This window comes from Diadema antillarum, unplaced genomic scaffold (assembly GCF_040938485.1).
Source record: "Diadema antillarum isolate AM-2024a unplaced genomic scaffold, OU_Dant_1.0 seq00000209_RagTag, whole genome shotgun sequence".
NCBI lineage: Eukaryota > Metazoa > Echinodermata > Echinoidea > Diadematoida > Diadematidae > Diadema > Diadema antillarum.
In genome coordinates, this window is record NW_027271267.1 from 683,235 (window position 1) to 699,494 (window position 16,260).

The 16,260-nt window shown below is 41.6% G+C and overlaps 1 protein-coding gene across 1 annotated transcript in view; it reads right to left on the bottom strand.

The window, feature by feature from the left end:
- LOC139728990 (uncharacterized) overlaps positions 1–16,260 on the bottom strand; it is a 71,624-nt gene that overhangs the window by 46,876 nt on the left and 8,488 nt on the right. The window contains exon 2 of the mRNA XM_071639917.1: positions 1,225–1,731. Within this exon, the coding sequence (XP_071496018.1) occupies positions 1,225–1,377 (153 nt within the window). The 5' untranslated portion in view covers positions 1,378–1,731. The remainder of the gene's footprint in view (positions 1–1,224; positions 1,732–16,260) is intronic.

Sequence of the window (16,260 nt, forward strand, 5' to 3'; positions counted from 1 at the left end):
TTATACTCTTGAGAGCGCGCTCCTAATTGATCACCTTGCCTCCAAATTGTTACGGGTCCCTTACCCCATCTTAAAGATGACTAGAGGCAGAATTAGGGGGCAGCGCCATAATTCAGAGGCGATGCACCACTGGCATTTAATACGTGACATAAAATCGAGCATAAATCATGGGGACGATGCAGAAATAGGAATGTGGTTGCTGCCAGAGGGCATTTCCAGTGTGCATGGATGCCAGGTCCAATGGCAGATGACTGGCTGAGATGAAGGGCGAGGATTGAGTTCTCAGGATTTACCACCAATTACAGCCACCTGCAACACATTCCGCCTTCCTTGAGAGACCACATCATGGTGTGAAGACCTTCTTGACCAACCTTTCTCACATTTTTCCTCCCATTTTGTTTGATAATCCTTACACAGCATACATCTTCTTCCAAGTAATACTCCAAAGATGCATGGTTGTAAACATTTGATAGATACAACAACTGTTTACTTTATGCAAAATAGACAATATACTAATACTGCAAAACCAGAAACATTTGTGGCATGGAACATTCGCAAATTGTCAGTAGCAATCGATGCTTTGTGTTGAAAAAACACACTTTACTTTAGCAAATCTTGGCTCCTTGCAAAATTTGCGAAAGCTTCATGCATGCTAAAATTTCTGGTTTTACAGTATGTGTGATATACAGTAGGCATATAGATTTTACTATATGATATTCAGGGCCTACATGATACACATCATTTGTGATTAGTCTACATGTTGTAGCTGTTGTAAGCTTTCTCTGTATTTCCTAATCATATCAAAGGAGATATCATATAATACCTGTGGCGAAGCTGAGGTTACAGATTGTGCACTAATTAGTCCCTATACATTAAATACAAGTCCAACACACCAATGTTCATCTTGACAGCTGTCAAAAACTTTAGACTGAATAGCTATCACAAGTTTGTTTGTTTGTTTTGTTTTGTTTTTTGGGGGGAGATTCTTTCGAATGCTGTACTTTAAAAAAAAAATAATTAATACGATTAATAAATATGGACATTCCCATCATCTACAATAAAAATATGCATGTAATAATTTCTCTCAAAATTGATTCAGATTCAGCAAATCTCTTCAAGCATGTGATTGTGGACTACGTATGAAAATAATTTTACTCCTGATCACACTTCATTCCGATATTCTTCATAACTACTTGATTTTTTTTTTGTTAATCAATTTCTCACCTCGACATTGAGTTGTAACTGACCGTCCCAGAGTTTGACACAGACTGACCGCTGGTTGCTGTTCTGATGAAGGCCTTTGGTGCTCCCGGCAACACCAGCCGCACCCGATGCCATGCCACTGGCTCCTCCTCCTCCTCCACCCCAAATGGGCATGGTGAGGGCAGAGGAGAGCCCCACCCGCCTACCACCACGCAGACCACGCCCTGGCAAGACACTATAGATGATGGCGGTGGTACCCAGTGGGAGGAAAAAATTGCTGCCTCCCGCAGTTTCGGGATCGTCTTCAATTCATCAGTTGACGTAACCAACAGTCTCTTACTCTTAGTGTTGACAACAAAGGGGAAAAAAATCCACAGAGTTCACCTTGAGGCAAGAATGGTAGTGGGTGCTGCGCAACTTGCCCCACTTTCCGGTGTATCTGGTAGAGAACCTCTGCATCCGCTGGTGCCAATTCTGATGGTGCATTCACATCTCAATCCAAGTGGGAGTCTTTCCAATTATCATCGCCTGTAACAGAAAAATATCGAAAAATGGGCAATGAAAGCTTAGTGACATAGGAAATAATCCTAGTGCTCTCTACTCACTTGTATTTAGTGGCAGTAACAAATAAACAACCAAGTCAATATCTGTATTTAATTACCACACAAATCATGCCTCAACAGAAGACAACAAAATCAGAGTCCCATATTTCAGCTGAGCAGGACAGATGGAAAGAGAAGTCTTCCACAGGATAGTGCAGGGCATTCAGGGAAAGCCCCCATTTATCATACTTTCCAAACAGTGTGTACAACAGTATAGATGCTCACCGCAAGCAGACAAAAATGTTTGTAGAAGAACCCTTCGGTGTCCATAAAATCCTGAATATTCAGTAGCATGTTCTCTTTCTTTTTTCTCTCTCTCTCTCTAGAATCTGCATTCAAATACCAATAATCATTCAAATATTTCCATCTAAATATCAAAGTCATAAAGGTAAAAACAGAAATACAGCATATACAGCCATGACTCAGATAATATTTACACATTTCAGAAGGGTGACAATCAGAACAAAGCAAGCTACATTCACATGTATGCCACTATCACTGAGAATCCTAAAAACACCATCACTTTCATATGCCATTGACTTGGTACATAAGCGAGGTGCTGGTGGTAAGCATGGGGTTAAAGGTACAAAAGAAAGTACCAATTGAATTCCAGGCACAGCCTGTCTCCTATCATGTCTTCAGTACACTTCTTGGTCCACCCATTCCTTGTAAAATACATTAATTCTTCAGAGTGACTAGCATGTGGCACATGAGGTTGCTATCAGAAATGGATTAAAGCTGCACCATACCACTTGACTTCATCAGCTCTATATGCCTGCCTGCCTGCCTGACATGACTAATATCAACTTATCAAATGCATATTCAAATCTTGGAACAGTTGGAAACTGCTTTCCACTATTAAAACGGACAAAATTTCAGTGCTTGTCCTGGAATTCAGAAAGGCATATTCCAACACCCCAACTGAGCTGCCACATGAATTTGTATATTCCTATAAAACAGACTTCAAAATTCCGAGCTAAAAATAGCAAAATTTCTGGTGAAGTAGCGTCTGGTAAGTTGGGTACCACCCGGCCCATCAAAACCGCAAGTCATAAGGCAGCCTTTTGTTCCTCTAGCCCTAGACACTGACTCTGTGTATTTTGTATTTGGGAGAAGGGTGGGGGAGGGGAGGGGGTGATGGCGCATGACCTCCCTGAACCTGGGAATGGCTTTCAATTTTTTTTTTACCCCCCTCTCTTTCTTTTTACAATTTTCCTGTCACACAGGGGCACATGACATGTCCCTGGTAGTCATGTCAAATATTAGCTCGCCTGAGAGTTGCAGAGATTCCCACATGTGTCGAAGCAGCTGAACTTCAGATAAGCCCAGTTTGATAGTCCAGACATTTTACATTCTCCCTCTTATCCTACAACTAGCACCTGCTGGGCAGTCATAATCATTACTGCTGGACAACATGAAAATACTAACGATGGAGCAGATACACGTAGCTACAAAAGATCTCTTCATTGATTCATGAGCTATAAACTTTGATAAAGTCTTAGAAGGCAAGATTAGAATACAGGAACTGGGCAGTGGAAAGGTAATTCACAGATCTCCCTTGGAGTTCTAGTTCAACAATAACCCCCATACCCACATCACTTTCGCTTTTGCACCTATAGCACCATGAAGTGACAAAGGGCAAGCTTTTTCCCCTTATATTTTTTTTCTCTCTTTTCTTTTCTCATCAAAGACACTTCACAGGTATTGCATCAAGCCTCACATCATTAGAACAATAAAAGCAGAAACCACTGCACCCGTGAAGAAATGCGCTACTATGCACAAACTGGGACCCCTTTTTTGTGCCGTCGACATCGGTCGAATAATGTTACCCCGGCTAGGGGGCACATACCTACTGTAACTTGATGAGCGCTCATATCTAGTTGAGGAAACAGGCTTCAGCAAAATAGATACATGGTAAAGTCTTGAACATTTTTCTCCGCCATATCATGTTCTGTGTCAGCACGAGACAAAAATTGATTCAAAGCCTGGTCATCAACCCATCTCTCAAAATGTTCAGATTCTACTCAGGCTGAGACAAAAAAAAAGGGGGGCAACGACCGAAGAATCACATTCATACTGAAATGTCTCCCCTTGGAGTAACAGCTAATCCCTGCAGCTCACTTCAAACACTTGCCATGGGCTCCCAAGAGTCTGTACAAATAATGTGCAATGTGCCAGTGCAATATCAAACATTCTGGCTGACATAATCCATGAAGGGCATTCACATCTGAATATTACCGTGGTATTGAATACCGCAGTAATTTGTTGACGCCATTCTCACTGGCGATACACCAGGGTAATAGATACTGCAGTAATTCACTTGGAACCATTTTCATTCACAAAATACATGTACCATGGCATTATGTTGTGTTACTGGCAAGCACTGCACATGCTCATATCTTACATGAGCAAAAGACAGGAAGTGCGTCGCGTCACAAGAAAAATACTAGTACGCTCCTGTCAGATTGGTGGTATTTTGTAACATGTTTCACGCTGAGATCTTGCATGCCTATTTTGCCGCAAGTTTGAATTAAAAAAACCCTAAATATCCCAGTATTTTGTGGTGTATTTGTACTCACACTGCAAAAAATTACCTGGTGATAGCATTTCATTGTCAATGTGAATGCACCTTGTGTCACATAATCTTGTCATTCTCCCTCCATCCTCCCCCTCCCCCCTCCGCCCCCCCCCCCCACCCACCAGGGGGGCATTTCATGAAGCGTTTTGTCAGATATTTCGTCTGACAAAATGTTAAAAGCTACGGAAATCCTTGCATCTGATTGGTTGAGAGCAAATTTGTCCGACAAGTTGTCGGACAAAAATGCTTCATGAAATGCCCCCCAGGTCTTTCCTCCTCACTCCTCTCTCTGGTTGTAAGGACCAAATATGATTTTGAGAACAGTATAGGCCTACTCATTTCACATGAAACTATTAAACTTTTCTACATGTATGGAAAGAAAATGAAAGCAACATCCTTTTAACACACAGGAGGGATTATCAAAATTGACATGAAAGTACTATAAAACATGATATATTCGCGGCATGAAATTTTCGCGAATTGGAGCCGACAGCCCTTTTCGTGGCATGAAATTTTTGCGAATTGCCACTGGTGTTCAATGCATGTAGTGTAGACAAAAACTTTCGCGTGCATTTTAATTTCGCGAATTTTGGCGCTCGCGAAATTAAAATGCACGTGAAAATTTCTTGTTTTACAGTAGTAGGCCTACATAAACTTGCAAAAGATGACACTCATATGTACCATTATTGCTACAACACGCATTTCCCATAGACACTGACTTGCCCAAGTATACTCAGGACTCGTCCTCAGTATTGCATAGTGGAAGTATATGAGTGGTACATTTCATGCACGATGTCATTACATAAAAGTTTCCACCAAGCTGTGGCTGATGGTCAGTATGAATGGGGCATTAGTAGTCCCTGCTGAGTCAGTATGAATGGAGCACAAGAGGTAAAGAAATCTGACATTTGCCAGGTGACCATGCTGACTGATATTACAACAACAAACCATGCTGACGCAGACCCAAAAATGTATATTTTCACACTCTACTAAACACCCATAGAAAGTTACTAAATATTACTATGGTCAGAAAAAGCCAGGGCAGGTAATAAAAGAATAGCGAAGAAAAAAAAAGAGCCAAATATTCCGGGTCTCCTTTTTAATCTTGGGCCCCTGGAGTGAAATGGGCTGAAAATAGGCAAAGATTCTTGTACTGCTTTGATATGAAATCTAGCTTGCAAATCGCATACTGAGAGAGCAAAGCTCCCAATGAACACTTTGACGTGTGTCGTAGTCCACAAAGAACATGAGGATTTGGCAAGCATGAACTCACCAGAAGTATTATACCAATTACGCATTGAGATGCACTCAACTCGAAAACTCTTGGTATTTGTTGCCTTTTAACTGTTTGAAGCTCACAATCCCTCTTTGGGGGCAATGTGCTTTTATTCTTCCCCTCTCTTTTTTTTTTTCTGGAATCTAGATCAGAATGTCTGGATGCACGTAGACCCTAATAATTGCTGGGAGCCTGTTTTACAGCCTCAGTGTACAGTATGTAGTTCCTTAGTTCTGCCAACCTCCTTGGTTCTGCTACAGTAGGAACTGTAGGAACAACTCATTTCTTGAAGGTGTTGGCCATACAGTCTCTAACTCTGAATAGATCAAGGTGCAAATTCTCATGCATTGTTGGACTCGAGGAAAGTGAGATATTACAGTCAAAATATGAAATCATGCTCTAGGCATATGAGACATGTGATATGTACTCAAAAACATGGCACATAGGGGCCTACAATGTATTTACACACAAACAATGCTGATAGTGACACAAATTGGAGATAATCAACAGACTGTCTGTCAACAGTCTGTCTGAAACAAGTTTATCATCTCATTCTCAAACAAGAATGTCTTATAAGGATACAAATATGGCATGTTCATATCTAGATACAAATTGTTGGGTTTTGTTTTTAGGATTTCAGATGCATTGCTGATAAGGGGAGGGGGTGGACATACATACATAGGACTGCTAGAACACTGATAACACTCCCCATGAAGAAGTCATGGTAACTTTAAGGGGTTTTGTGCAAGTTTTGATGGAAACTTACGGGGTTGAGTAATGCATGAATTCATACTAGCATTTAACCAAAGTTGACAGCAACTACCTTCTCCCCCCCCCTCAAAAAAATAAATACTAATAACTAAAACAGCACCCAGGTGCATTTATAGATCCGTGTTTTTCACTTCTACTCAAGTGGAAGTACTGTCATGCAGATTGCACGTGGTCAGGAATATGAGGCTATTACACTATTTTAAACAGATTTCTAAATTATGTAAAATCACCACCTTTATGTTCGCTTTCTCTGAGACTGTTTTTATCTGTCCCTTTTACAAAATAACATTCCTAAACCTCTGCTGGTCCCAGCCAAGGTTTGGCCAAAACATAGTGAGAGTCCGGCCATCCATTCATGAGTGCCTACAGTACCAAATGCTGCACCCCTCACATCTTACACTTGACAGCTCACATTGCTCGATGCATTTGGTATAAAGTTTGTGCTGTGCTATGTTTGGTATCCTTGCCGCGGAGCCTAAATCCACAGTGTGCACATCACTACGTGTGCTCTGCCATTTATATCTGGTCCCAAGTTTTGCAATCAATGCCAAATGTCAATACCACTCACATTTTTTTTTCTTCTTTCTTTTTTTTTTATTTAGTCTCCATCAAAAGCTCCAGAAAATCCTCCAACCTCATGTGAGTGCAGAGGAGAGGAAGGGAGTGCGGAGGAGAGAGGGGAGCATGGCTGGGCCAGCGACGGAGAACCACCTGCCATGCATCCATCCCTTCACTCTATCACTGACCCTGGAAGCCTTGAAAACCGGCCAATCAACAAAGGAATGTCAAGTTGCTATAGCAACCACACAGGGATCATCTCAACAAACTGAGCTATTTATTTCTCCGAACTTGGCTCGTTTGCTGGTGGTTGCTTGCTCTTTCCCTCTTTCTCTCTCTCTCTCTCTCTCTCTTTGGTACTGTGAAGCATGAATACTATTGAAAAATGATATTTAAGACATAATTGATTCTTCAACTCCCATTACTGCACTAAACAAACTTTTTCAACTCTGTTGGATGTTATCACTTCTTATCAATCCCTGTCAAATATCATCAAGAAGAATGTAATGATTTCATTGAAAACACAGTGAACAAAACACTAAAGAATTTGCTCTACATTCACAGATTCTGAGTTATACAATGTACAAGGAAATCCATGATAGTGTAATATATCAAATGTAGGAGTGTTGTTGCTACAAACCCGAGCTTCAACCACTACAGACTTGAGGGAAAACTCCTCAGTGCTATTCTCAGAATTTTGTCCAACCCGACTGGTCATCACATCCTGTGGTCAGTCCACACACCCTACCTCCCTAGGAGCCTAACCTCTCCCATAAACATTTCTGGATAACCTGTCTCCCCATTGTCTACCAGTGCTAAGTTTCTCCCCCATCATCCCCATCATGTAATATGTGAGTCACTGGTGTCAGTGATCCATGGATTGACAGTGGTCATTATTAACCTACACCTTTGTTTTATTATAATCTGAATCCCTCTGTTTTGAATATTTGAATATTATTTAGATTAAGCCCCTCCTTTGAGTATAGATGTACTATAAAAGTGACCATGTGCTTTTGGTCAAGAGTTCTCCCTTTCACCCTCTTGGGGTAGAGACACACAAAGCGTTGGTCTCCCTTGCCATCCCTCTTTAGGGGCAATATATGGCCGCTTGATGGGGAGTACCTGTTAATATATATCTCTGCTAAGCGTTATATCCTACTGTGAATAAATAAAGAACCCGGATTGTAGAGGTATATAAATTGTCATCGTGGTCTCTTCTGTGTGCTGTCGTCGAGTGTTGAGAAACTTTACCAATGTAACACCGCCTATCGTACGCCATCGAAGAATAACATCAAAACTACAAAACAAAGGTGTTACATTCTGGTGGCAGCGGTGGGATTAACGATCCCTTCTACACATCATACCGCTTTGGATTTTGCTGTTTCTGGACTGTTGTATGTTATTATTTGTGGATCATCGTGAGACAGCGACCTAACCTGCCTTCTACGGAACTGAATTTGAGCCTTTGTGCAGTATAGGGCTCCTGCTGACACAATATATTTTTGCACTGTGAGATTGCATTTTCACACGGTGAACAGACTTCTGCAGAATTACCCATTCCTCATCACTTTCCTGGATTTTGGAGCAGTGGATTGATATCCGTTTTATACTTAAAGCGACGTGATATTGTGCTCCTTAGCGGATTGTATCCTGTCGTCATTGTGGCATCATCATCTATATGCTGGAGTGTTCTGTATTTTAATGTAAGCTGTTCGCCACTGCTGGAGAACCAACCTTTATTACCTTGGATGAGCTGTTCTTCTTGATCCTGGATCTTTTTTCATCGCTGACTTGTGCTGTGTAATGCTGTTTAATGTTAACGTGAGTCTACCTGTGCTGTACCTGGCTGTGCCTCCTGTTCAGTCGTCATCAACCAGTGACGTCATACATGGACTGTACAGAGCTATCGGTCATCTACGAGGGATCTGGATGAGTTCTTGTTATTCATATCATTTTTTCTTTTTCACTGAACATTAATTACTTAATTCAGACAGACTCTCTTACAAATAGTTTTTTTTTTTATTTTGTCTTAATCCTGTCTTCTTTTTAAGAGATTTGTTTTTGATGTTCTGAGTGTTGGTACGTAGCTTGATTATACTCCGTTGTTTTAACATTTTTTTTTTTGCTTTCATTTTATGTGCATGTTGATATAGGCTTACGTATTTAATTGTAATTGTGTGACGTGCGTTTGTTTGTTGATGACATTACTTGTTTTTTTTTTTTCATTGATTACGGTTCATGATATATTGCTAGTTTTGTATGTCAGTTTATGCTTGATTGAGCATAAGTTTGTTTGCTGATTTTTTTTTCCTTTTTATGTTTGCATAGGGTGATTTATTCACATCTTCATATTTTTGTTGTCTTCATCCCCTTTTCTTCTCTCTTCTCTCTCTCTCTCTCTCTCTCACTCTCTCTCTCCTGTGTAATCAATACTAGTAAGTTAGTTTTAAGTTGGTTCTTTCTCATTCTTGACTTGGTTAAACCTTTTAACTTCTAACAATGGCTACTGAACAACCCACTCCTACCACATCTACATCTCCTTCCACCTCCCAACCCCTTATCCGCATTGATCTCCCTCCTCCTTTCAGCGGCGATGGGAGAGAGGATTTCTCCCTGTGGTGTAGGAGATTAGAAGTAGCAGCAGAAGCATGGCCAGGCAGTAGTCAGATTGATCTGGCCAAAATCCTCCCCTCCCGCTTGGAAGGCTCTGCCTTCACGGTCTGGGATTCCTTGCCAGCTGCTGACAAGTGTAGTTTCCCAAAATGCAAGACACATTTGTCCAAAGTGTTCTCTAAAACGACAGAAATTTCAACATTCCAGCGAATGTTGAACGCCCGACCCCGCGCCCAAAATGAACCCCTTGAGGTTTATTTTGCAGACCTCACCAGATTAACATCCCTTGCTTTCCCTAATTTTGACGAAAAGGCGAGGGACGACGAAGTTTTCCGTCGATTTTTGGCAGGATTGGATGCGGAGTTGCAGCGAAAATGCCATGAGCATGGCGCTGCAACTCTCGACGATGCACTCCGCATCGCTCATCAGATCCAAAGAGCGGATGAGGCACTTTGTCTCCCCTTTCCCCATAACCGCCCCCAATCCCCAGTTGTTGCTGCTGTTGCTGCCCCCTCTGCAGATGTTTTGAACACAGTAGTTGAGTCGCTTGCTCAACTTCAGGTTCAAGTAGGTGATTTGGCACAAACTGTTAACAGTCGTTCGCACCACAACCACCCTCATACAGCCACTCGACATCGTTCCCCCTCCCCGTACTCTCGCTCATTGTCACGTGCACACCCCTCCCATTCATCTACATCTCGCAGGCAGGATACATCATATCGTTCCCCTTCCCCATATTCCCGCTCATTGGCACACTCACATCCTCACCACTCGTCTACATCTCGTCGGGAGGATACATCATATCGTTCCCCTTCCCCGTACTCCCGTTCTAGCTCACCTTCTCGATTTCTGCCTTCATCTTCCAATTATCACCATTCACGTGCTCGCTCCCCATCCCCATATCATCCTAACAATTCACGGCAGTATTCCCGTCGGGAATATCGTTCTCCTGATCGGTCTTCCAGTTATGGTGGACCTGACGTGCGATTTTCACGCCGAGATTACATGCGATACAGGACTGATAGTCCCGCTCGCCCCCCTCCATCTCACTCCCCGTATCGTTCCCATGACTACCGCATCCCCATTTCCTCTCGCCATGTTTCGTTTGCAGACCATCAAAATGGCGGCCCCCATGGATCTCAACATGCCTTTTCTCAGCCGGGAAACAGGTATTAGCTGGTACTGCGGGTCGACTACCAGCATCCATTTTCCCTGATAGACCCACTGATTCCCTTCACTCCGATTGCCTTCCTCGTATCTTGGTCAGAATTGACAACATGAAAATTCCTGCTCTTATAGATACTGGTACATCTGTCTCTCTTGTTAGTGATCAACTGTGCTCAGCCATTCCTAGCTTGCGTACACGTCCTGTCCATTCATTACCTGTTAAGGTTAATTCTGTATCTGGTGACCCCCTTGACACATTAGGTGCAATTGATGTGAATTTTTCCACGACCTCTCATTGTTTCACATTTCCATTTCAGGTGGCCCGTGACATTGATCCCCCTTTTATCATTGGCTGGGATTTCTTGCTTCACTATCAGACACAGCTTGACTTCACTTCAGGTGTCCTCATTATTGACAATGCCACTATCCCTCTCATGCACCCATATGAGTTCACGCCACTGGTGTGTAATGCTGTTGTTGAAGAGCAGATTGTGCCTGCATGGAGTGAAATGACAATACCACTGTCTCTCACTGATGCACCACTCTCTATCCTCCCTGGCGGCTACGATGGCGTTCTTGAACCATCTACAGATGCCCCCATTCCTCATCCTCCACCGTTTCCACCACCTCCTCCTCCACCTCAAACTCCACCACCGCCCCCTCCACCTCCCCAACCTCATCCTCCACCCCCTCCTACTTCTCCCCTCACTTCATCAGTATCTGACAGTGATAGTATCCCTCCTTTTTCACCTGTGTCTACCTGTGATACTCATGACTCAGATTTCCATACCCCGGAAGATAGTAATGACCTCTGTTTCTTGTTAGTTAATGAAGGCTTCAGATTACATCAAGCACAACACCAGGACCCCATCATTCGTGAAGTTCGGTCCTGGGTGAGATCTGGAAAATTTCCCCACAAATCATCTATCCCTCGTTATGAGACTGCTCTTCACAAATTTCACTCAGAACGTGATCGCCTTGTGCTCCATGATGGCTTACTTTGTAGATTAAGACGTGCTTCAAATGGTTCCCTCGATCGTCAGGTTGTCATACCGCATTCCCTCATTTCTAATGTGTTGGCTATTTTGCATGGTACCCCATTTTCTGGACATTTTGGTGCTACTAAAATTATCCAGCAAGCTGACAAGGTTTGCTATTGGCGGTCTATGCGCCGAGACATTACAGATTTCTGTCTCCGCTGTGCGCCGTGCCAAGCACGTCGCAATGCCGTTCCCGCACTCCGTGCCCCCCTTCAACCCATTACCTCTTCTCGTCCCTCTGAACACATTGCCGCTGACCTGACTGAACTACCCCTCATCTCACGAGATGACAAAGGCATTCAATGCCATCTCATTGACCCATCCTCCCCTTCTTCACAGCCGAAAGTAATACACTATAATCGGCTCAAGCCCTATCTCGACACTTCCCTGCCTCTGTCATCCCCGACAACTCCACCACCTTCCCCCGATGCCCTCCCCCCACCAGTACCCCCACCATCACTCTCTACTAATATATGGCTTGTCCCACCTCCCTCCCCACCTGTCCCACCTGTTGCGTCCCCTCCCAGTCACCCCAACGCGCCTCCCACTCCTCCCTCACCATCCCATGATGCCCATGCACGTAACCACGATCCTCCGAACCGCACTCGAAGCGGCCGGATTGTACACCCTCCCGATTACTTTGGTAACCCCATTTCCTCCGACTTCACCTCTTTCTCTCGTTAGGCCTTGGTAAACTTGACTTTCAGACAACCTTAATTAAGGATTGTTGCTATTTTCAAGTTTATTGCATCATTTGTTTTATGTTCACTTATGTTTCTGTTGTCTGACTTCTGAATGCAAAGTAAGAAGGTATTGCCTCTTAATGCCATTCCTTTGTATATATTTTTTTCATGACCATCAGACAGTTAAAGCAGGTCATGATTTATGTTTATGGACAAGTGTAGTTCCTACCGATTAACGCCTTGACATTTGTATTTGTTTGCTATAATTTTATGTGTGATTAGCTTTTTTAGCTAATGATGTCATGCTCATATCCCACACAAGTGTTGTGTGGTTTAAGTTTTAATAATAGCCTTTCTATTGCTTTGATTTTTCTTATGTTCTGCCTGTTCTCTGACTCCTCAGCTTTTGAATCTCCTCCTCTCTCTATTTCATTTCACATGATGCATTCAACATATTTCTGCCTGTCCACAGCCTCATGTGGACCAATTACTAAACTTTCTTTAGCTTTGCACATTTCTGTGAGATCTCAATTTTCACACAAGTATTTATTACCTTATCGCCATCTATACCTAGATTGGCCTATTTTTAATATCTGTTTGAATGTGTTTTCTTTAATTACGTCACGTTAACAATATCCTGGTTTCAGGTTTTCCATTCCTTAAATGCAAGATTATTATATTTTCATTCCATTATTTCAAGTTGGTTTGATTTTTCCTGCTTATTGGAGACATGGACCTAATTATATTTATACCAAGATGTGTTTATTTTATTGACCGTTTTATTCGCTGAATTTGAGTGATCAATGCAATCACTTTCTTCCTAGTTATTATTCAATTTTGTTGGAATTTTTTATTCCTTTTTGTGTGTTACACCCTATTACACATGAAGTTAATTGTTTTGGCTTAATACGTTCAATACTGAAGTTTTCGTATATTGTTCAGATGAAGTTGGGTTTTGTTTAGTTGCTTAAATTCACTGTGCATACATTTTTTCCTCATAGTTTGAATCAGTATTTATGCGATTCTTTAATTTTTGCCTCAGTTTTACAACTTTCAGTATTCCAACACAGAACCAGGAACATGTTTCATGTTTTTTTAATCATATGCTCGTTGCCTTTTAACTATGATTTTTCTTGATATTTTAGTAGTAATGTTAACACCATGTCGAATTTGATATTTCTATGTTCTTTTGTTTCCTTCTACCTCTTTCCACTTTCTTTCATTCCTTTAGTCATGCTGTATTATTCTGTATGTTTTATTATTTTGTACACATAAGTTACATTTTGTATCCAGTCCCCTCTCTCATTTTCTCACTGGAGAATACTCTCGATTGGGTTTTTTTTTTTTTTTAGGTCACCTGTCCCACTGTAATAAACCTCCTTGAAACGAGGACGTTTCATTTTGAAAGATGGAAGTAATGTAATATATCAAATGTAGGAGTGTTGTTGCTACAAACCCGAGCTTCAACCACTACAGACTTGAGGGAAAACTCCTCAGTGCTATTCTCAGAATTTTGTCCAACCCGACTGGTCATCACATCCTGTGGTCAGTCCACACACCCTACCTCCCTAGGAGCCTAACCTCTCCCATAAACATTTCTGGATAACCTGTCTCCCCATTGTCTACCAGTGCTAAGTTTCTCCCCCATCATCCCCATCATGTAATATGTGAGTCACTGGTGTCAGTGATCCATGGATTGACAGTGGTCATTATTAACCTACACCTTTGTTTTATTATAATCTGAATCCCTCTGTTTTGAATATTTGAATATTATTTAGATTAAGCCCCTCCTTTGAGTATAGATGTACTATAAAAGTGACCATGTGCTTTTGGTCAAGAGTTCTCCCTTTCACCCTCTTGGGGTAGAGACACACAAAGCGTTGGTCTCCCTTGCCATCCCTCTTTAGGGGCAATATATGGCCGCTTGATGGGGAGTACCTGTTAATATATATCTCTGCTAAGCGTTATATCCTACTGTGAATAAATAAAGAACCCGGATTGTAGAGGTATATAAATTGTCATCGTGGTCTCTTCTGTGTGCTGTCGTCGAGTGTCGAGAAACTTTACCAATGTAACACCGCCTATGGTACGCCATCGAAGAATAACATCAAAACTACAAAATAAAGGTGTTACAATAGTATTTCAAGTCATGGGCAAAATTCATAATCAATAACTTTATGGTAATTTCTTAGCCTCCCATATTACACAGCTGTAAAAAATAGGCCTAATGTTTACGTGTGAACACTAATATTTGTGACACACTAACCTAATATAACTGTAATATTCTTAAATGACATAGCCATCACTTATTATACTCTATGGCTATTTCTTAACTGACAATTCTATAATAGAGAACTTACTAGTCAGCTTGAATGTGCTAAAAATTCATATTTTCCGTGCGATACACAATGTTGCATGCACCTCCTTTGTACATACCAGTAGGTTGTTGATATCACAGCCCTATCCCTAACTGACTGGGGTCGGGTCATAGAAAGGGGGGGGGTGTGAGTGGAGTCTTGATCTGTCTTCACCACATTGCGGTACACCTCTGGTGTTGGCACAGCGCCAAGAACACTACTTTGGATTTGTTGAAACTAAATAGCCAGTGTTAGGAAAAAAAATCAATATTGATTACAATGAAAAGTATGCAAAGCATTTTCACTCTCCTTTCTCATTCTCTCTCTCCTTTTATTTTTTTATTTTTGTTTTTGGCATGAAGCAAGCAAAATTATCACTGGTCTTCTTTAGAGCTGTAGGAAATCTCTACTCACTGCAAGAAACCATCTCACGATTCAACTAGATGCTAACTGTACTGTGTATTTATCCCACGGACAAAATTCCATTGTCCATGGGCTAAACAGAAAAATAACTGCATCTACAACAGTACATCACATATTACACTCCTACACCAATGATTTCTAGAATGCATCAATTCAAAACATTGTACCACCTTTTCTTGCAGTATGCTTACAACTGTTTCATTATATTTTGCAATTGTATCAAATAACAATACTCTAGTACCATCAAAATGTGCAAATGAATTGATGCTTCCCTGCACCACATTGATAATTGCAGTTTCAAGATTTGAAATCACTCTGGTATGAAAAGATGATCACTTTCCAGGAACAACACAAGGCACAACTGGTTCAGAATATTTCTGGAAAACACTAATCGCCATCTTATAAACCAAGCTTGCCAGACCTCAGCTACATTGTATCATGGACCTAGGTCCATGATTGTATCAAAACAAACTTGCTGGAAAATGCTGTGAACTCACAGTGCAAGTCTGTGAGAGATGCAGGGTGCAGATTCTCGAGTCCTGTCAGTATTACATCACAATCAAAATTTGTGTCTAAGAGCAGCTTTCTCACTGCACCTAATGTAATTTCTGCTTTCATATGATTTTGAGAAATAAGGCAGGGTTTGGGCGGACCCAACACCACAGCTACGCTTTACAGTAAAACCGTGATTGGATGCCAAAACATTATGTGCCCTGTGTCAGCTTCCAAAGCACACGAGGTAACATCAAACAGCGACAGAATCATCAAGTCTAGCAGAAGCCAAGTGTTAATACGCTCTGTGTACTCAAAATCTAATACTGATAATGGTATCTCAAGACGCTATCTCACTGATGTCCAAGGAATTTGAAGTATTCCGCACTTGGAAAACACAGGGCAATAGCCTTCTTCCAGACATGGAAAAATAATCACAAACAAAACTTACGTGGTGGAGGAAAGATGGAGAGGTGAATCAATCACTGTCTAAACTT